The sequence below is a fragment of the Nyctibius grandis genome, chromosome Z (genome assembly GCF_013368605.1).
Source record: "Nyctibius grandis isolate bNycGra1 chromosome Z, bNycGra1.pri, whole genome shotgun sequence".
NCBI classification, from domain to species: domain Eukaryota; kingdom Metazoa; phylum Chordata; class Aves; order Nyctibiiformes; family Nyctibiidae; genus Nyctibius; species Nyctibius grandis.
Genome location: NC_090695.1, coordinates 76,245,455 through 76,266,951, shown reverse-complemented (window position 1 = coordinate 76,266,951; position 21,497 = coordinate 76,245,455). Strand labels below are relative to the sequence as shown.

The 21,497-nt window shown below is 46.0% G+C and overlaps 1 protein-coding gene across 4 annotated transcripts in view; it reads left to right on the top strand.

Moving 5' to 3' along the window:
• MUSK (muscle associated receptor tyrosine kinase) overlaps window positions 1–21,497 on the top strand; it is a 61,253-nt gene that overhangs the window by 36,616 nt on the left and 3,140 nt on the right. For 2 of the 4 annotated variants that reach the window (XM_068423495.1, XM_068423494.1), the window contains 3 exons: window positions 6,531–6,706; window positions 12,615–12,804; window positions 13,147–13,338. In XM_068423495.1, coding sequence (XP_068279596.1) covers window positions 6,531–6,706; window positions 12,615–12,804; window positions 13,147–13,338 — 558 coding nt within the window. Of the gene's footprint in view, window positions 1–1,830; window positions 2,098–6,530; window positions 6,707–7,126; window positions 7,151–10,273; window positions 10,363–10,703; window positions 10,864–12,614; window positions 12,805–13,146; window positions 13,339–21,497 lie in introns of all 4 variants that reach the window. The other 2 variants (XM_068423492.1, XM_068423493.1) reach the window with 2 other exon arrangements.

Genomic DNA, 21,497 nt, shown 5'->3' with positions numbered 1-21,497 from the left:
GCACGGAAACACAATACTAGCACTGCTTCTGCAGCCTACTGAAGTCAACAGCACAGCTGCCCCATGCTCTCCTATGGCCTCTTTTGCCTCTTGGGGCATAGGAAGGACACAACTTTTAGATTAAGTACAGCAAGCATCATCAGGAAAATGTGAATAACATGACCCCTGGCATGCCAAGGACGGCTCTAGCAGGGCGCTGGGGGCAGCGTGGTGCTGTGGGGAAACCTGCTCTGTGCCAGGGAGCTGTTACGGGCTGTGGGACCGGTGTGTCTGTGTCACACGAAGGGGTGTCCGTGAAGCCTGGGTGATGCAGGGTGTCGCAGCATCACTGCCATTTTGGTACTACCTCAAGGAATCAGTGCCTTCCTGTATTTTTTAGCCAACATGAAATATAAGAAAAAATATATAAAAAAAATTGACATGGAGCGCAAAGTAGTGCAGCTAAACCAGGGCCAGAGAGTGTCATCTGCAGAGAGCAGCATCTGAAAAGCAGAAATTTGGGCATCCTGTATAATCCCTTGTCCATATACCTCCAGCTCCCTGAAGAAAAACAGTAGGACCTCCCAGGGCTGACAGTTGGCGATTATTTAGACAAGGGAAAGAAATAAAAGGCAAAGATACAAATAACTGCTGGCTACTCCAAATGGTTGGCATGTTGTGAACTGAACTCCCTGACCCCAGTTAAACTGACCGAATGAGCAGTGGGGACAGCTGCACCCAGCCCTCCTCCCTCCCCGGTTCGGCCGTCCCCTGCACACCAGGGAGGCTGTTTTCACAGGTTTCTCCCTGCACCGAGGGCACTGCATCCCACGGGCTGCCTGGGCCGAGGGCACATCCTCACCCACAGACCCTGCTGCCGTGGGGCGGCCGTGAGAGCTGCCGGAGCACAGCTGACCTGGGTGTGCCCTTGCCCTGCTTCTCCCTTTTGATGGCCGTGGGGAAGAAGGGAGGGAGGGGTGACAGCTGTCTCCTGCTAGATGTCAAAAATGCGGGAAAGACAAATGGTCCACGAAGGAGCCGACCCTGCTGTGCTTTTTATTGCTCTGTCATAGCTCTGTCCACATGCTTTGCCACAGGAGTTTGCAAAGTGGGAGATGTGGTGAAGAGAGGAGAGGATGGACTGTGCAGGGAAGCACCAGAATGAAAACTGCAGGGACTTGTGACTTCCTCCTCCCTGTGTCTCCCACCTAAATGTGTGTGGAAGAGGGGCAGGGTCAGGAGGGGTGCAGGAGCTGAGGAGGGGCAGGCAGGAGCTTGGCTGGTCTGATCTTGGGAAGAGTTGCCTGGCACGTGTCGGGTGGGACTCACCTGGCTCCTCCTCATCGAGTCCATCCAAAATTAAGCTGTTGCTAGCCAGGAGAGCAAAAAATCCTGACTTATCACAGGTGTGCAGGAAGTAGCAAGGCTGATCTCTACTGCAGGGCAGCAGGAAAAAAAAACATTTTCCCACTAGGGCCTGGGGGCAGGGTGAGGGGCCATGCTCGGTCATGGTTGTGCATGATTGCTCAGACCTTTTACCCATGATTGCTCCAACCTTTTGCCCACAATTGCTTAGTCTTTTTGCCCATCTGTGATGCTAGCAACTCTTGGCCAGAGCCTCAGCCCTGGAGCTTGCCAGAAGGTCCTTGCGCTCACACCGAGGTTCCTTGCAGAAGCTTAATTTTTGGATAGTATTATCTGGTTTTAGTGGTTATAGCCATCTACCCTCTCCTCCACCCTCTGTTAGACTTGCAGATGCCACTTTATTCAGAAACAGAACCTAGGCATCCTGCTTCTGCAGGTGTTTAGGGCTGTGAACTTACCGTGTGTGTATGCTCTTGTCCTCGACAGCAAGCTGTACAAGGGTGATGCAGGCTACTGCAGCACATACAGAGGTGAGGTGTGTAGTGCTATCTTGGCGAAGAATGCTCTTGTTTTCTTCAACTCCTCCTATGCTGACCCAGAGGAGACCCAAGAGCTGCTTGTGCACACTGCCTGGACTGAACTGAAAATGGTGAGTTCATTCTGCCAACCAGCCGCTGAGTCTCTGCTGTGTAACTACATCTTCCAGGAGTGCAATCCCTCGGGAGCTGGGCCAGCTCCAAAACCAGTGTGCAGGTAAATTAAAAAAAATGCTCATCTTTCACTTGCAGTTTGTGGGGATGTGTAGGCAGCAGGGCAGTGGTGAGGGTCTGTACAGACCTGCAGTAGCACTGAGTGAAAATGGGCCCTCTAGGTTTGCGTGGGTTTTCCCTTTGCTCTCTCCTCTGTATGCACAAAGAAGACCCGATGGAGCTCTGTCTGTGCTCATTGCTAAGGGTATGGACTGACTTTCAGGCCCAGACAATCTGTGTTATATCAGGGTTTTAGTGGACAGTGTTGAAAAGAAATATCCATTTGAATGACATAATTGATTTAATTAATTAACATATTGCTATCAGTTAAATCTTACTAGGTCAGTATGTACTCATTATTACTATCAAAAGTAATTGCTTGTTTGGAATTTTGACTAAATAGGGTCACAGTAAGTGCAATAAAACTGGCCAAGGCAATACACTAACCATTCAGCACTTCCCACCACAACAAAGATGAAACAAAAAAAGACGACCAGAGACACTGCCAGTGTAATTGTACCTGCTAAACCAAACCTCCCATCTGGCCCTTGTATCCTCCCATATTCAAAGAAATGTGCATTGAAAGAGGGCTGGCAGGGACCCCGAGGAGTCCAAAGCATCTCCCATTACAGCTAATCCTCTGCTGACAGGTGTTTGTGCAACACGTCCCAGCGACAGAGACACCGCTCCCCTCCGTGCCACCTCCTGAGCAGCCCATCCCTCATTGCTCCTTGTCCTCCCACCGTGGCCATGGAGACATTTCTTCCCTTCCTCTTTGCAGTGAGATTTTAAGTCTTCCCCCAGCTTTGCAGACTAGAATAAAGCAGATTTTTCCAAGCTCTGTTCATAGCTCTTACTTTTCCAGACTCCGAATCTTCTGCTCCTCATCTTTCCTCAAGCGCTAAATATATATAGCTTCCAGCCCAGGGTCTGTTAGTGGTAACTATGACGGAATGATGATTGCTCGGTGTGCCCTGCAGAGGACAGTCCCCACGCAGATGTCTCAGGGTGAAGCTTTCTATTTTTCCTAACATAGCTGTCGGCCACAACTGATTCATGTCTTTTTCAGTCCCTGGAGGACTGTTGTCTGGTCATTACCCATATCGTGTTTGGGCAGCTGACATCCCTGCCTAAGTGCAGTACTTTGCTGTTGTCCCCCTTGAACCACATCTTAAAACAGATTATTCAGATTTGTGTTTATCGGGAGAGCAGCCCCAACTCTAGTGTCTCAGCTGAAATACAAGTCTCTGCAGACATGGCAAGTGCTCTGCCAGCTGGACTTGGGCCAGATACAGTCTGCTGGCAATTATTTTTCCAGTTATGTAGGGGCTTTTTAGGAGTATCAGCACCATGTTGTCTTTGTAATCTGGAACTTTCTGATTGTTTCTCCTTTAATATCTCTAAAACAAAGGCACAGAGGGAAATCCCAGTACAAAGCGTGACAATACATCGTGTTCTCTGTTTGGTGCCTATGCTGTTCAGTTTTCCTCCCGCAGCACAGGAATGACACATATCCAATGAAAGAAGTGTATGTGCAAGTATTCACAGATAATCACTCAGCCAAGTACTGAAACTTGCTTTTTGCTGGCAGACTCCTCCCTGCCGCCTTGTTGTTCTGCTCTTTGTCATTGCACCCTTTAGTACATGATCTCTCTGCCTGTTTTCAAGATGTGTGACAGTATTTATATCTGAGTCACACATGCACAGTGCATTTGTCAGCTAAGGATTTTGCACAGTGCTCCACGAGGCACTTCAGTGAGATCCGGGTCTCGCTTCATTTACCGGTGCTCACCAGTGGCCCTGCAGGACCAGAACTCATGGTGATTCGATTGAAGACCTGCATTTCTGGGGCACTTCTGAAGTCTTAGTGATATAAATCAGCATAAATATGCACTTGATCTCCAGCTAACAGGCACATAATTTGCAAATATATCTAAATCTTAATGGGCTTGGCTGGCATAATCTTTCTTCAAATCCACAAGCCAATGTTGTGGGTTTTTTCCCTTTAATGATTTTTCCCCGTGATTTTAATGCAGATTTAAATGCAGTTTTCTTCATGGCAAGAGCCGTGGAATGGCATCCTTCCTGTTTCCTGTTCCCAGAGCACATCAGCTGCACAACAGTTCCTCCAAAGCCCTAACCCAATACTCCTTTTGATAACTCAGACAGGTAATATGTACTTCTGAACAGCTGAGACCTCTGGGGGCTCTTGAACACATTTCACATGGTCTTGGTTACTTTCCAATTATCCTATCTGCTTTTTACTGACAACTTTATACCTCTCTGCAGAAATGGGCTAGACTACACCAGTTTTCAGCTGAAATACTTCATGAATAGAATTTAACTGTCTCAGAGGCTGGAGAATTCTCCCAGTTTTTGAGGGACATAGTTCCCTTGGCATATATCCATCTGCTTTTGTCTTATTATTTATCCTCTGCACCATTTTTTTCTTTCCTCATGTCATTTTTTATGTTCATTTTGGTTTGGAAGGTAGCTAGCAAGAATAACAACTGACAACCAGACTGAGTAAACCTTTTATAAAAATAATCGGGGGTAAACCAAGATGAAACAGAAGAAAACAACATGGGAAAAATTTCACTTCATGTAAATGAAGATGAAATTTGATTAAAATTAGTTTTCCTGGTTTTAAGGGAAAGTGATGTCTCATCTCATAATTCTTGATTACATCTGCCTTTTACCACTTGCTGCTTCTGTAACAGCAAAAGAACCCCCCTCAATTTCTGTTTCAACCACTGCTGATGTGAAGTGACTAGGCTGCAGGGAACAGTCTCGTGTTGGGAAACGTCTCACTTTGGTCAGGTCTGTGTGTCCTCACCTCCTCTTAAACAGTCCTTTGTGCTCCCTGAAATACTACTGGCCCACTTGTCCTCTTCTGCTGCTACTGTTCTTTGTCCATCTGTCATTTACATGACATAAAATTTCTAATAATAATCTGAAGTAATCTTTGCATATGATCTCATCAAGCTCTTGCTGTTCAGGATTAAGTGTTATAACAATGGTATGAACCCAGCTCGAGGAGACTAGATCTCCTAAGTGTCGGCCAGCACTTCAGATGCAAGATTTTCTCATTTCCCTAGCTAAACATTTCTTTACTTCAGAAGGTCATTCCTGTTACACATGTTGTTTAACAATAAAAAGATAAATTACACCATCTGGCTGCATTTTGACTTTCATGGAAGTGAGGAAGGAATAAACCAGCATTGGCTAGAACCAAGCACGGGGCAGCTGGTCTTCGATGGCTTCAGCCTGCAGACTTGAAGGGCATCCATTGCTGTTGCAGAAAAGCTGCTGCTCTGGTAGAATTCCCAATGGCCTCTGTCCTTCAGGTGCTTTAGAGGGTTTGCAGCGTTAGTAGTCATCACTGAAACTCATGACCCTCTGCTCTTGCCAAAACTGTTGGCAGATGATAAGTAAAGAAACTACATCAGCCCACTGGGTGATGAACTTGGCTAAAACCTTCCCCACGGACCCCAGCTGTACCTTTCTGCATCACTGCCAGCAGGTGTGGTGACTGGAAAGGATGTGCATTTGCAAAGGATTTGAGCTGAGCTCAGCAAAAGTAATCTCTGCACATGACCTCAAAGCTGGTTTTGCAACTCAGGCTCTCAAGAAAGAGTACTTAAATAAGCAAATCACCAATACACTGACTAATGCAACAAATCCTCAAACTTTCCAGTATGGTACAGTTTCTTTTTTGCTAGAGCAGATATTTCTGCCTTGGCCTTCTTCACAAACAGTTTCTGATCTAAGGAACATTTAAACACCCAAAGCACTTCTTGTCAGTGAATGTTTCATACCGTTGTGGAGATAATACCCTAGGTAGGAGATAGTTAGGTGTCTTGTTTTACCAGACACTGTAAAGGCTTTGCTACAGACAGCTGACAGATAAAAAAGGGACTGAAAGGTGTCTGTGGAAAAAAGAAGAAAATCGAATGGGTGATTCTGTGAGATCTGTACAGGCAAATATTTTTTTAAGAAGATTAAGAATTGCAGCTCACCTCCTGTCTTTAATAGATGACACTTTAATGTACAATTTAGAGAAGGTAGGTGAGATTTTTAGAATATACTGAAAAACGCTAAGATAACTCCCAGACATGATTTTTTTTAGTAGAAGATGGCAATAAATCTGTAGCAAAAGATGGGAATGAACTCCTCAGAGACTGCATGTGTGTTGTGTTTTGAGCCTAACCCTGCTTCATTAAAAATGTAGCTTTGTGGGTTTCCTAAAGGAAGCTGTTACATTTCATACAGAGTTTCCTGTATGGTTTATGAGCCAGACAGGCTGGCTTAAAGAAGTGTAGCCCCGTTAGCGGATTTCTGTCAGCCTGCATAACCCCTGCACACCACTGCTAAGTGCAGCTGTTGTTATCAAGCCATTGACTGCTGTATTTCACTGTTTTTTGCAAAATAATGTAGAGAGAATTGCCTTGCTGTAAAGGATCTCTACTGCTTTAAGGAATGGCTCTCAATGGAGGAAAACTCTCAGAAGGGGATTTACAAGCCAGGGCTGATGCTGCTCACTCTTCCTGAATGCAACAGGCTGCCCAGCCTGCACCAGGACCCCAGCGCCTGCACCCGCATCCCTTTCTTCGGTAAGGTGCCACACGCTGCCTGTTGTCCAGAGAGCTGTGTTCTTGGTGAGGGAGGGGGGAAGGATGCGATCCATAATTCACCACTCAGGTAAAGGCTGACGGTGGATACCGTCCTGTCAGCACCTGTGCACAGCACTGTGACAGCCTCATCGGCTGTTTGACTGTCTCGTCTGATCGGGCTGTGGGAAAAAAACCCTCAAGCGAATAAAGCCTGGCTCTTTATTGAGAGGGTCATAACAACCTCATTGCCAAAATCAGTCTTATGATGGCAAAATTGCCATTTGGGTGCCGTTGCAAAGAAACAAGCCTCTTAAGCACTGCTGGGAGGGAGCTTTTTCCTATAGCAAGCTCCTAAGCAAGCACCCACTAAGGTCACATCCTGGACAACCCCTCCTTAGGCCTTGTCTTGTCTTTTTACAGATTTTAAGAAGGAGAATATAACCAGTAAGTAGACTGCTCCAGGCTCTATGCTTCTAGAGGTGGGCATGATATTCTTTGTTGAAGATGCAGCTTGCACAGCATTTTCGTGTTTTGCTCTGGTCCTGGCTGGCTGGATTCAGGTAATTACTAGGGAATGCCTGAGTTTCCGCATCCAAGGCATGGGGAAACACATTTCCAGCTCTTCAGGGCTTGGGGAGAATGTGGGCTGGTAACTGTTGAAGGCAATTAGAGAGGCATGGTGCATGGTGCTTTCAGGTGGTACCCTCCCTTCCAGCTGCTCCCCCGTCTTTCTACCCATTGCGTCTAGTTTTGCTCTACCCATTTTTGTTATTTCTGATACTTCTACCGAGGTAATCCTAGTCTTATATACTGTTACTGACATGGTTACCTATGTCAGGGTGGCCTTGCAAGACCTTATTACCCAAAAGGCCCCAGCACTCTCCTCCAATCATCTCTGAAGTCTGGCCATTTCTCGCGTGATCCCCCCATGAGCAACAGCAAGACCCAGCCATTCCCCACAGCACTGCTGTGACTTCTGTCGGCCTCCTGCCCTGCTGCTGGTCACGGCTGAAACACGCACATCCAGGTTTTCCAACTGATGTGCAACTGCGGTTTAAAGCTCAGCCACTGATTGTGTCCCATTGGAAAAAGGAAGAATACTGCCTCCCTCCTGCTGTGCTTCTGAGCAGGTGAGGTCTGCGGATTTGGCAGCAACAGGCACCTTCTGCGTGGAGAGAGAAAGTTAAAAAGGTGAAATCGAGACTTTCAGGGATTTTTCTTTCATGGGAAGGCCTCGGCTCCACCCAGCCCCCCAAGCCCAGGTGCCCAGTGCTGCACACCTGGGAGACAAGCGCTTTAGCACCCTGTGGGCACTCCAGCATCACTGCCCAACGCTTACATCCCGTAGCTGCAGTCATCCCCTCCCTGGGGAAATGGGCATGAGGGAGGCATGCCATAAAATGTGTAGTGCATTCACGGGATGGTTTCAGCCTCCCCTTGGATGTTTGCAAGCTCAGGACATGGCTTCTATCGCCTGTACAAATCTGTGACCTTTTTGTTCATCTTTCACAGTTTTTTTCCCCAGGGTGACATTGCATAGATGTGCACTATTTGGTCATGAATCAGAGAAACACAGCAGTAACATTGTAGTGATATTACTGTCTCTTTTTCACTTTAGATCCACTGTTACATGCACAAAGGTTTGGGGAGCATGAACTGAACTGTTTTCTAGCTTGCCCATCAGTGTTATTCATTAAAGCCCAGTTGGACTACCTTTATTATTCCCTCTGTCCTCATTGCAGCAAGACCATGTATGAGAGCATCTGCATTTTCCAGGCCACCAAGGACTCAGGGGTGCTTCCTTACTGTTGCTGTTGCCCCTAAAGCTCTCCACATTGCTCCTCTAAGGTGTCACACTGATCTTTATTTCAGATCTGTGCAAAAGCTTTTTTCATATTGGTTACTAGCTCAGTCGTGAGGCAGGTTTCAGGCATTGCTTTCCTTGCCTTTGAATATGAGACATTTAAAATCCTGGGCTCAGACACACAACTGTGTTCTAGGGCAGCTTAACAAGATTTTACATGTCTGAAGAGCTACATGTGCTGGTCATGTCGGGGCTGCTAGCTTGTTGCAGATGTGAGGTGTAAGGTGGTAGCTTACATATCAGTCAAAGAAGTCCAAGTTAGAGCATTTTACTTCGCATTTGTGATGGGTTAAGTGGGTTAAGCGTGCTCATGAAGTGCATGGCCATTCCTATACTGAGGTGTTTGCATGTCTTGGGCTACAGGACTTGATCCTCCGTTCGAACTCACTCACCTGGAGTAAAGATTGTCATGGTGGTGTTTCTACCTACCCATGTGTAGTGCCTGGTGAAAGTTCAGAAGGCTAAGGGTCTATAAAAGACTCATAATTGCAATCCTGAGTGCAGTGCGTGATGCAAGAAGAAAAGAGCAGATAGTCATCAAGATGCATTTATTATGTTCCTCCTACAGGAGAAACAGGACAATCTGTGAGGATAAATTAAAACACATAGCATTGGTCTCAAACTTAGATCAAAACTTATACAAAGCTTTCATGAAGCTGAAAAAGATTTGCTTGAAAAAATCTTTATTTTTGAACAGGTCAGGTTTCCTCCTGTTTTTCTTTTTCTGAGCTGCGAGTTTAAGAACACAATAGAAAATAAAATTATGACAGCAGTATTTCTTGGCTTGTTAATTTATCTAAAGAGGTTAATAATGCAGTGGACCCTAATGCATGCCATCAACCAGAATTTTAGCCCCTGGTCAGCAGAGTTAAGTAAGATTAGCTAGCATGTGTTGAAGCGTGTAAGGCTGCACCTCCTCTGTTGTCTTCCTGCTTTCTGGATTACGCCAGCATGTATTGAAGTCTAAATTTATGTTTTGGGAAAATATTCCTGCAGTAAAAATCCTCTCAAGATTTTCTGCTTAATTTTTCTGCAGCTGGGGTACGCCTTGTATATAGAAAGTGAACTACACATTCTTCATTATAAAGAACATTATTTTATACTGATACTATTCCTTCAGATCTGTAGTTGCCTTCAGTGTGTGGTTTCCACACATGCTGGAAACCATAGGCTGTTTCCAAACATTCAGTCTAAGAGGACAAGTACTATACAGAGGCAGGGAGGAGGGATAACACCGCGGGACCTTATGAATCCCAGCCCTCTGCTACCTACCCCAGGAACGGGGATGTGTTCCTGTTAGTGCCCCTGTAGGCGTGCAGTCTGGGAATCATGCAACCAGTGCTGCAATTTGCTTTCTGCCTTGGTTTGGCATGGTTGGCTTCGCTGTGGTTCTGCTCTGCACTTTCTGCGTGGAAGCGCTGTGAACTGGGTAGATGGACTAGGTGCATGGCCCGTTTTCTCAGTGTGGAAAAGCTCCAGTTCCCTCTTTGGAGTTTTACCAGATTTGATCTTATGTATTGAGCTCAAAATCCATTTAAGTGTGAACAGGAGGCTAAGCAGTTCCCTGACTGCAGTTGTCTGGTCCTTTTATGCGCTTCAGATCTGCTGCTAATTGTCATGTCCTCTCTTGAAGTTTACTCTTGTGAGTCCCCTCTGCAGGACACGGCCTGAGATGCCTTGACTCCATGTTTTTTTTCTCCCAGGAACTTGCTACAGTGGCAATGGCTGGTTTTACCAGGGCTGGGCCAACGTCACAGCCTCCGGCATTCCCTGCCAGAAGTGGAGCGACCAGGTGCGCATCAGTGTGAGACCCACCAAACAGAGAGCCATGCTCGAGGTCTGCTTTTCCAAAGAGTTTCCCAGAGCCAGGCAGCCCAGTGCCAGTGGAAGGGCTGAGCAGGGGGCAGGTTGCCTTAATTCTTGAGTTCACTGATGTTTCATACCCTCTTCGTACTTCAATCTGCAAGTTCCCCTTCCCGTGGCAAGATGTGTTCTCTGTCATTCTGGCAGGTTACTGAAAGGCTGTTTTACCTCTGCCTTTATTTGCCCCTTTGTTTTATTTGGTTTTGTTTTGCTAATACCAGCAGAAAAAATTATACTGAATCACTGATCCTGTTTGTTTTCTCCCCCAAGTCTCCCCACTTGCACAGGAGGACTCCTCAGGTTTTCCCTGAGCTGTCTGATGCTGAGAATTACTGCCGCAATCCAGGAGGTGAGAACGAACGTCCCTGGTGCTACACAAAAGACCCATCTGTGACCTGGGAATACTGCAGCGTGTCTCCCTGTGGAGATGGTAGGCAACTGCAATTTATGATTTCTGCCACTGTAGTTGTTTCGGGGCTGTGCAAGGTGTTTGCATCCTGAGTGCTCACGGCCACACAGATCTGTTCTGTCTTCTGGATTCAGCTAGTCATGGTTCTTCTCATAGATTCGCTCAGCATCTTTAACCGGAAGGTGTAACACGCAGCTTAAAGATGGGAAAATGAAGACAGGCTGATCAAGCACCTTGTCCCAGATTATATTAAGGTCAAAGGATGAAATCAAATTTCCTGTGGTATTATGAGAAATGGGTTTGCCACACTGCGTTTTGAGGAGAAGGCAGGGTTTTGAGCATATTTTCCAAAGTAGTTTTGCTTCTGATGATTTTTTTTCAATAATAAAAAACAATTCTAATGAATAACAAATCTGAAAAAGATGAAAACTTTGTCGCTCTGTGATGTTGAAACTAAGTCTTTCTGTTGTTTCTTGTTCAGAGAACAGAACAATTTTTGAAACATATTTCATAGAATCACAGAATCATAGAATGGTTTGGGTTGGAAGGGACCTTAAAGATCATTTAGTTCCAATCCCTCTGACACAGGCAGGGACACCTTCTGCTAGACCAGGTTGCTCAGAGCCCCATCCAACCTGGCCTTGAACACTGCCAGGGAGGGGGCATCCACAACTTCTCTGGGCAACCTGTGCCAGTGTCTCACCACCCTCACAGTAAAGAATTTCTTCCTAATATCTAATCTAAATCTCTCCTCTTTCAGTTTAAAACCTTTCCCCCTTGTCCTGTCACTACATGCCCTTGTAAAAAGTCCCTCTCCCGCTTTCCTGTAGGCCCCCTTCAGGTACTGGAAGGCTGCTAGAAGGTCTCCCCGGAGCCTTCTCTTCTCCAGGCTGAACAGCCCCAACTCTCTCAGCCTGTCTTCATAGGAGAGGTGCTCCAGCCCTCTGATCATCTTTGTGGCCCTCTCCTGGACTCGCTCCAACAGCTCCATGTCCTAAGATCATCCAAGATGCACAGTTTCTGGATCTCAGTGTTTGGAAATAAGACAATTCTGCTTGCACAGAGAACAGGGTTGCTGTGGACTTAAGGGAACACAAGTCAGTATCAGTTTAGTTGGCCTTAAAATGAATGGTTTAAATTGCTTTCTGTTCTCAATCGTTGCATGCGCAGATCAGCATTTTCTAGAATGTCTGAAAAAGTACTCAGCAGGTGGCTACCTGAATATTATTTCTTTTCTAAAGCTACAGCCAAATGTATTTTACATGAGTTTACCATATTTGCCCCATAAAGACTGAGATGCAAATTGTTGGAGCTAAGGGGATATTTCAGGAAAGTATCACTGTGTACTTACTTGGTCTTACACTCCTCCCTGCAGATTCCTTTTAGGACACATGATACATTGTGGTCCACATTGTAGACCATTGATCTTTCCCACTGCAGACATTACTATATTTGAATACTGTTGAGACCATCAGATGTGATCTCCCATTTGTAAGTCTTACAAACTGATTCCTTACCAAAATTGTGTTCCCATCTCAATGGGAACTGTGTCTTGGTCTTTATCAGGTCTTGGATTTTCACATTTGGCAAACAGAAATGGGTTTTGCTTCCTGCAAATCAGGCTTCCCTAGTATCATCCTCTCATGCAGTCATATGGTTGTATCTGTAATTTCAGTAATTCCCAGGACTTCAGGCTGACTCCGTAAATACCTCTTAGAGAAAGCTCGATAAACTAGCTGAGGCATAACCTTCTGATTTTGTTTGCATTACAGCATCGTTGTCACTAGGAACAGGAAAACCAAATGGAGAGACTCCAAACCTCCCCCTTCCTCCTCCCGTTTCGCCTACGTACTCCATGACTGTTATCATCTCGATCATCTCCAGCTTTGCTCTGATTGTGATCCTCGGCATTGTCTCCCTGGTTTGCTGCCGTCGGCGAAAGCAGTGGAAAAACAAAAAAAGGTAAAGCGCGGGACTTAGTTGAAGGCAACAAACGCTGCTTTGAAAGAGGGCTTGCCTGTTTCTGAGAGCATAGTCCTGTGAATGCCTGGTAGTGGGGAGTAGCCCTCCCTTTGCCTGTGGCAGACCAGTGTAAGCTCTGGCAAGTCCCTGTGCTAGAGCAGAAGGTGTCCTGGTGGCTCTTTTGGGGACATGGCATGACACCTTGCTGCAAGGCTCTTTCAACAGCCCTGCTGCACTTCCCTTTTCCATCCTGGAAGAAACCAGACCCAGAGAAGATGCAGATAGTTATCTCCTGGTTGAGGGCTGTGCACATCCTGACTGAAAACTGCTCCGTCATTTCAGAGAGTCAGAGACACCGACGCTCACCACTCTGCCCTCCGAACTTCTCCTGGACCGGCTACACCCCAACCCGATGTACCAGCGGATGCCCCTTCTCCTCAATCCAAAATTGCTCAGCCTGGAGTACCCCAGGAACAATATTGAATACGTGAGAGATATCGGGGAAGGAGCATTTGGGAGAGTGTTCCAAGCAAGGTAAGCGGCCTGTGTGTGGGTCCTCTCCACCTGGAGGTTCCTGGGAAAAATTGGCAGTTGGGCAACTGCTTATATGGGCGCTGGAAATTCATTCACTCAAACCAGAATCAGATGCACGTGTACCAAATGGTACACTCAGGCTTGAGTAATTTTTTCTGTTGTTCACCACTTTCTGTTGATATTTGATGAACTTCTGTCACAAATGATTCTTCTGTTCTTCTCTCTAGTAGATGCAAAGTCTTAGTCACATACCAAAGTCTGGTGTAAAAGCTCAGCTAAATTTATCATCATCACTGTTTTTGCCAAGAGCATTGCCTGTGACATATGACCTATTGTGAAATTCTTGCATTTCCCAATATTTGCGAATTGTCACTGTGTGGTGTCCTCCATTACTGGCCAACACTGGCCAGTAATTACCACAGAGGACAATGTGTCATGCTACAGTTAGGTCCTGACCCAGTTTCCATTTGATTCAGTAGCAAAACCAAACCAAACCAAAAATCCCCTAAAAACCCAACCCACTTAGGCCAACATTTTTTTTTTTCTGTGTCCCCTTTAGTTACTCATTTTTTATTCTTGGAATATGCAGCCATTGTTGCCTGTTTGAAATTTAAGGTATTAGATGAGATCCTAGTTCTGTGAAATCTCATGGGAGGTGAGATCATGCGCTTCTTCAAATGCGAAAAAAGTTTCACTGAAAAACCCAGAGATGAACCCAGTCCTGCCTAGACTGAAGTGGCTGGAGAGGGTCTTGTTAACCTTGACAGAGTCCATAATTTCTGCAGGATGGTCTTTGGCCAGTCTGGTCTCCTCAGAAAATCCCACTCCCTAATACCTGAAAGAAAGTGGACAGACTGTCCAGTTCCATCGTTAGTCAGGGTGGTTTTCTTTGTCCTTTACAGTTAACAAGTCTGGGATGTGGCTGATTTTGTAGCTGTATCTGGAGTAGTGTATGATGACTTCAAAAAAACCAGGGGAGTATCAGAGTCTCACCACGGGCCAAGACCTGCCTGGTGGAACTGATCCCATGGACTTTAAAGACAGAGGACTCTCCTTGCAAAAAGCAGTCATAATTGCAGATACTTTTAATGTTTATAGTTAGGCTGTTGGTGTATCTGATAGGAAATGAGTTACGTGCAGGTTAATTGTGTTAGAGCAGGGAAACAGTTTCAATAGCTGTGATGGATTTTTTTTCTAATGAAGGGATGTGTTTTTTCTAATGGAAGAAATGCAGGCATACTTTAACATAGAGAGAGCTAAAAATAACAAAGTTCAAAGGGTGCGCAGTGGGAAAATCACAGATGCTTAGCTTGTGATTGATTGTTAGCCTGGATGGCAAAGCCGAATACATCTGAGCTGGAAATGAGAACAAAGCTGTAGGAACTGCGCCACAGCTGTGCTCGGGGCACTGCACGCCAGCCGGCGCAGGGTCACAGGGCAGCCCTCGTCCCAGCCTCAGCACAGCGCTCGGGATGCCCTGCACAGCATCACCTTCCCTCTTGCATGGAGGAGTCTTTGCCACACTGCTTCCTTGGCAGGAAGATCGTCACTTCAGGTGATCTTCCTGCCAAGTGCTGCTTTGGCCCTGAGCTGGGAGCTTCAATACCATTTAAGTGCTGCACTGACCATTCTGAGCTGGAAATGACTCTCATTCACATCGAGCAGGACCTCTCAAAGGACATTCAAATGCCCCTAAAGCGCTGGGTTAAGCAAGTGCTAAAGTTGTGTAGAGACCTTTTATGTGGATTTCATCCAACCCAGTGCTGCAATTCCTTTTAATTAAATCTTTTTGCTATTGCCAGTGGAAACTGGGAGAAAAAAAGGGGGGGAAAAGAAAACAACACAGCTTCTCAGCCAGCGTTTGCAAAGAGGAGAGTACCATACCCTGACGAACGCCTGCTCTCTGTGGCCCAGGGAAAGAGCTACAGAAATATTACTTCTGAGGGGTTTCCTTATTTTTATTAATATCTCTATCAAAAGTCCCTCCAAGGCCTTGTATTTCCACAGAACATTTACGCCACTGGCACTTTTGCGCACCGCTGGCAGATCAGTGCAGACTGCTGATCCAGTAGCGCCAGCTGTGCATCCCTCCAGGTAACTGAAGCTATCACAACTCAAATTGTTGCCTTCCCATCTCAGATGGATAAAATGTACTCGTCTATGTGTGTTAAATGGACATCTCGAGCTAAGTTTAGCAGCCTTCTTACTTCTCCTGGTCTCACGTTTCTCCCCCTCCTGTAAACACAGCTCTGCACCCAGTGCCAGCCATGCCATTGCCAGTTGGCTTGCTGTGAATCCTGATTCAGTGTTTACTCACTCCTGGGTCAAGCAACATGTTAGGACAGGAAGTGTCTGGCTATCATTTACCAGCTTCTTCTGAAAGGCTGCCTTCTTCACTGGGGGCAGCTTCACACGGAAAAAGATGAGGAAGTAACCAGTTACCCTATCAGATGTCCTTAAAACAAGATTTAGGACCTGGCTCAGGACTGTCCCAACTGGGTCATGATGTCCGACTCGGGATCCTCTGCCCCTGGGAGGACCACACTGGCCCCACATGCCACCAGACCACCAGCATCATGCAGTTCAACACAGACAAGCATGCAGGTTTCTCCCAGAGCTGAAGCTGCATGGTCCAGGCTAATCCTGCAGCCCAGGATTGCCTAAAAGCCTGGATGTGGGGTCTTTGATAGCAGGCCAGTAGACCTCCACTGTAAAGGCACAGCTTGCCATCTCTGCAAGAGAAAAGGCCATCCTTAAGGTTGGAGTTTCTTTGACAGTAGTCTCTTCATGTTCTCTCCAAGTGCAAAGGGTGTTTCTTTGACCTGCTCCTCAAATACAGCTGAGAAAGTGTGTGGATGTTAATTAAAAAAAACCACAACAAAATGAGCCCCTGACAATTCAGAGCACTATCCTGCCCGCATACAAATTTCTCCAAAGGATTGGGTAAAGGTAGATCTCCACCAGCCTCAGTAAATGTTAATTGCATCATTTAATGATCTATCAGAAGCTACTCAGCTATGATGCTGAGGAATACGGGGGACAGGACACAATCTCAAATACAGGTTTAAACTGCTCCTCAGTTTTTTCACAGTTACTGCTATGGAAGGAAAACCTGACTGGAAACTTAAAGTCATGTACTTTCTGTAGGTGAGCTTGGGGTGAAATCCCTAATTGTACAGCTGGTTAGTTCGTTGAATGGCAGGTACCTAAACGCCCAATGCTGCCAGTGTTGTACAGAGTTTATCAGTTCCTGGATAAACTCAGTCACAAAAAGGAAGCCTACAGAAGGTGGAAGCAAGGGCAGGTAGCCTGGGAAGAATACAGGGAGATTGTCTGAGCAGCCAGGGACCACATTAGGAAAGCTAAAGCCCTGATAGAATTAAATCTGGCCAGGGATGTCAAGGACAACAAGAAATGCTTCTATAGGTATGTCAGTGATAAAAGGAAGACTTGGGAAAATGTGGGTCTTCTCTGGAAGGAAAAGGGAGACCTGGTTACCTGGGATATGGAGAAGGCTGAGGTACTCAATGACTTTTTTGCCTCAGTCTTCACCGGCAAGTGCTCTAGCCTCACCACCCAAGTCACAAAAGGCAGAGGCAGGGACTGGAAGGATGAAGAACCGCCCACTGTAGGAGAAGATCAGGTTCGAGACCATCTAAGGAACCTGAAGGTGCACAAGTCCATGGGACCTGATGAGGTGCATCCACAGGTCCTGAGGGAATTGGCGGATCAAGTGGCTAAGCTGCTATCCATCATTTTTAAGAAGTCGTAGTAGTCTGGGGAAGTTCCTGCTGACTGGAAAAGGGGAAACTTAACCCCCATCTTCAAGAAGGGAAAAAAGGAAGACCCAGGGAACTGCAGGCCAGTCAGTCTCACCTCTGTGCCTGGCAAGACCATGGAGCAGATCTTCCTGGAATCTATACTGAGGCACACGGAAATCAAGGAGGTGATTGGTGACAGCCAACATGGCTTCACTAAGGGCAAATCATGCCTGACAAATTTGGTGGCCTTCTGCGATGGGGTTACAGCACTGGTGGATAGGCGAAGAGCAACCGACGTCATCTACCTGGGACTTGTGTAAAGAATTTGACACTGTCCCACATGACATCCTTGTCTCTAAATTGGAGAGACATGGACTTGACAGATGGACCACTCAGTGGATAAGGAATTGGCTGGATGGTTGTACTCAAAGAGTTATGGTCAACGGCTCGATGTCCAAGTGGACACCAGTGATGAGTGGCGTTCCTCAGGGGTCGGTATTGGGACCGGTCCTGTTTAACATCTTTGTTGGCTACATGGACAGTGGGATTGAGTGCACCCTCAGCAAGTTTGCCGACAACACCAAGCTGTGTGGTGTGATTGACACGCTGGAGGGAAGGGATGCCATCCAGAGGGACCTTGACAGGCTTGAGAGCTGGGCCTGTGCGAACCGTGTGAACTTCAACAAGGCCAAGTGCAAGGTCCTGCATGTGGTTCAGGGCAATCCCAAGCACAAATACAGGCTGGGCAGAGAGTGGATTGAGAGCAGCCCTGAGGAGAAGGACTTGGGGGGTGATGGTTGACAAGAAGTTCAACATGAGCTGGCAATGTGGGCTTGCAGCCCAGAAGGCCAACCGCATCCTGGGCTGCATCAAAAGAAGCGTGCCCAGCAGGTCGAGGGAGGTGATTCTGCCCCTCTACTCTGCTCTCTTGAGACCCCACCTGGAGTACTGCATTCAGCTTTGGGGCCCCCAACATAAGAAGGACATGGAGCTGTTGGAACGAGTGCAGAGGAGGGCCACGAAGATGATCAGAGGGCTGGAGCACCTCTCCTATGAAGACAGGCTGAGAGAGTTGGGGCTTTTCAGCCTGGAGAAGAGAAGGCTCCAGGGAGATCTTCTAGCAGCCTTCCAGTACCTGAAGGGGGCCTACAGGAAAGCTGGGAGGGACTTTTTACAAGGGCTAAAAGAGGGTAGATTTAGAGTAGATATTAGGAAGAAATTCTTTACTGTGAGGGTGGTGAGACAATGGCACAGGTTTCCCAGAGAAGTTGTAGATGCCCCCTCCCTGGCAGTGTTGAAGGCCAGATTGGAAGAGGCTTTGAGCAACCTGGTCTAGCAGAAGGTGTCCCTGCCTGTGGCAGGGGTGTTGGAACTAGAAGATCTTTAAGGTCCCTTCCAACTGAAACCATTCTATGATTCTATGAAATCCATTAAAGGTGAAGAAGGTGAGGACAGCTGCTGTCCATTCCGTGCACAAACAGTGGACATTTCTCCTAAGCATTTAGATAATCACAGGAGAGGAAATCCAAGGTAATTTCTTTTGATGCTTCCCAGTTCTAGAAGAAAATTACCTGTTTTCTAGAAAACAGTCCATCTTCTGGACTGCCACCTGGTTTCTCCTGGTTAATTTCAGAAGCAGCATCTTCCCCTTGCTCCCCTGCAGATGTGCCCCTATCCCTTTGTGCAAAGACTGTCTTTTGGGCACCAAAGGGATGAACTTCATCAGCTCTCTGCCAAGACTGTAAACAGAGTCTGTCTCTATTCCAGATCAGTGTGATTTTCCCAGGTTTGCTAAGTACTGTGCTGAAGTTACACGTGAGTTACCAAGGGTGAAATTACTTGTTGTTGCCTGAAGGCCTATTAAAAGGCTTTGTGCAGCTTAATCTTACTTAAGTTACATTTAGGTTAGTTTGCATTGCAGGATTTCATTGAAGAGTAGATAGATGGGTGTACTTCAGGCTTTGGCCTGGGGTGAGTTTCTCTTGCTGAAGCATGCAAGATGGAGCTGTTCCTGACCCTACTTTGGCACTGCACTAGGCTGTTAGCCAGTGATGAGTGGTAATCTACAGTGAGGCTGTTTGGAAGAGATAAAGGCCCTCCTCTTTTTACTTTTAAATGCTCTGCTGGTTTCTTCAGGCTGTTGCTGCTGGCATTCTTGAGTGCTGAGATTAGACAGCAGCTAGTAAGTGCTGGTACTTCTCCCCTCCTACTAGACTGGAAACTCACTGCCAGAACACAGGAAAAAAAGGAAGATATTTTGCTGTAATGGAAGCAGTAGCAGACAAGTGTGGAGTCTGCTCCTCTCCTCCAGCATGCTGGACCTCCTCGCCAGAGAGCCTCAGCTGCAATCTGGCCACCTGTGAGATTCCTTTCTCGATGGGCACCCTGCCATCTTCTGACATTTGACATTTACAGCATCCAAGTGCATCTGTTGCAACTGCCATATGTCTGGAGTAGATGACAAGGAAACTGGAAGTTTGCTTTGGAAATCGGAACCTCCTCCTGGGGCTACTGAGCAGTAAAATAACCTGGCATTTGAGCAACTGGAGGGCAGTAGGGCCGGTGTAGTAACGTGACACGTAAATGGGCGCCGCTCCCTATGGGCTCTGGCTGGCTACCTGTAAGGAGCATGTTTTAACTGCTGGACCCCCGGGAAGAATTGGTGTGGGCAACAAAATGCACATTTGAAGTTTGACGCATGTTTGAAGAGTGGAAAGTTACTCTTTGGTAACAGCTAGCCCTAAATCTTCGGCAAGCCCATCTAATTAAAATTGTTAAGGGCACAGTGACCTGTGGATAAGAAAACAAAATGAGTCCGTGATTGCTCTAAGTCGGGAAGCTCTATTTCCTATGGATTTGTGTCTCTAAGCTCCTGCTGAAGATTCACCAGTGTCTTAACACAAGTTTATTCACACATTAGCACTTTCAGAGGCAAACTTTCAGCAAAAGGTATAGGGCTGTTTTCTCTTGGGTCATAATGATGAAAGTTTCAAAAAACTGAGAAACCAAGCTCTTACAGATATTCCCCACTGCAATGAATATTATATAATTTCTGTTCCAGATTTGGTCCTAAGACTCACAGGGTCTTCTCAAGTATACTTCAGTGTATTTTCAGAATACGCAAAGGGCACAAGCGTTCTGCACAGAAGTGGAAACCACAAGGCAGGAAAGGAATTATTATTTAAACAATTACTTTTTCTGTTGAATGACCTGTGCACTGTCATAACTCATCAGACCCAATATTAATGTGTTTTTTTTTGTATTAGAGCATCACTTAGATTCTTTTAGCATCAACTTCTTGTTGTGCTAGGCATAACATTTCCTTCATATGAGGAAACTGTCTCTGTGTCAAAGGCCTTACAGTTGAAATGTATTACAAAAACCAATGTATAAGCTCACAAGGAAGTGAAAGGTATGAGGTAGTAGGAAGATGAGTATAGTCATAGTTATAAGTATCTCTGCATTATTTTTAGCATCTGCATCTCATACTTTTTCCTTGTGGAATTTCATCCTGTCCAGGAGTCTTACAAAGAAAATCCCACTCAAGTCACTTGTGTCTCACCACAGGAACAGAGAAATGCAATAAGTTGCTACTTACCTGATTCGTCTGGCAGAGATTCTTTTCACACAAAGGCACAATGTGCATCAACTTTCCCAACCTAGCTGTGGAGAATCTCACAAAACTTTTCATTACTCTCTATTTTTTTTTCTTCCAGTGGAGAGGGCAACAGAATAATGTCAATCATTCAGAAATTTCAAACTGCTTATTCCACGCAAGAATGGTGATGTGTAGTCATTCTCTTTTCTGTTTTTATGTGGTTTTATTGGGATACTTCTACAGTTAACGTGTCTTGGAATCAAAATCAACAAAGAATAGAAGTGGGATTGTTTGCAAAGTTTTGTTTTACCTTGTTCTTCAGACAGGGCACATGTATACTTTGTCCCTTCTGTCCTGCCACCTGTTTCCACAAAACTTGCAGGAGCATAACTATTTCCTAGACCTCAGCTGCACCGTGTTAAATTCAGCTGAAATTAGCTAATGGGTTTATAACTTTTTGAATTATAAGCACACCGACATGCAACACACACACACACAGAGAACAGTGGCAAAAGGCTATTTTCCTTACAAAACTTGGGCAATATACTTACTGTAATTGTTACTTTCACTCTAACAGTAGCCAGATGTACCAATGCCACCATTGTGCCAGGTATGGGACAGCGCAGTGAAGAGAGGCTCTTTCAATATTTTCATATAAACCAGGTTTATTTTTAACTCTGGTAAGCTCAGTCATTATGCCCCAAAAGTGAATTGGTTGGACTGAAGAGTCCATCCTGCCCTCCATGAAGTTTCTGATGTGACCTCCAGCCCAGGGAGAGGTTATCGCTTACTGACCTGTT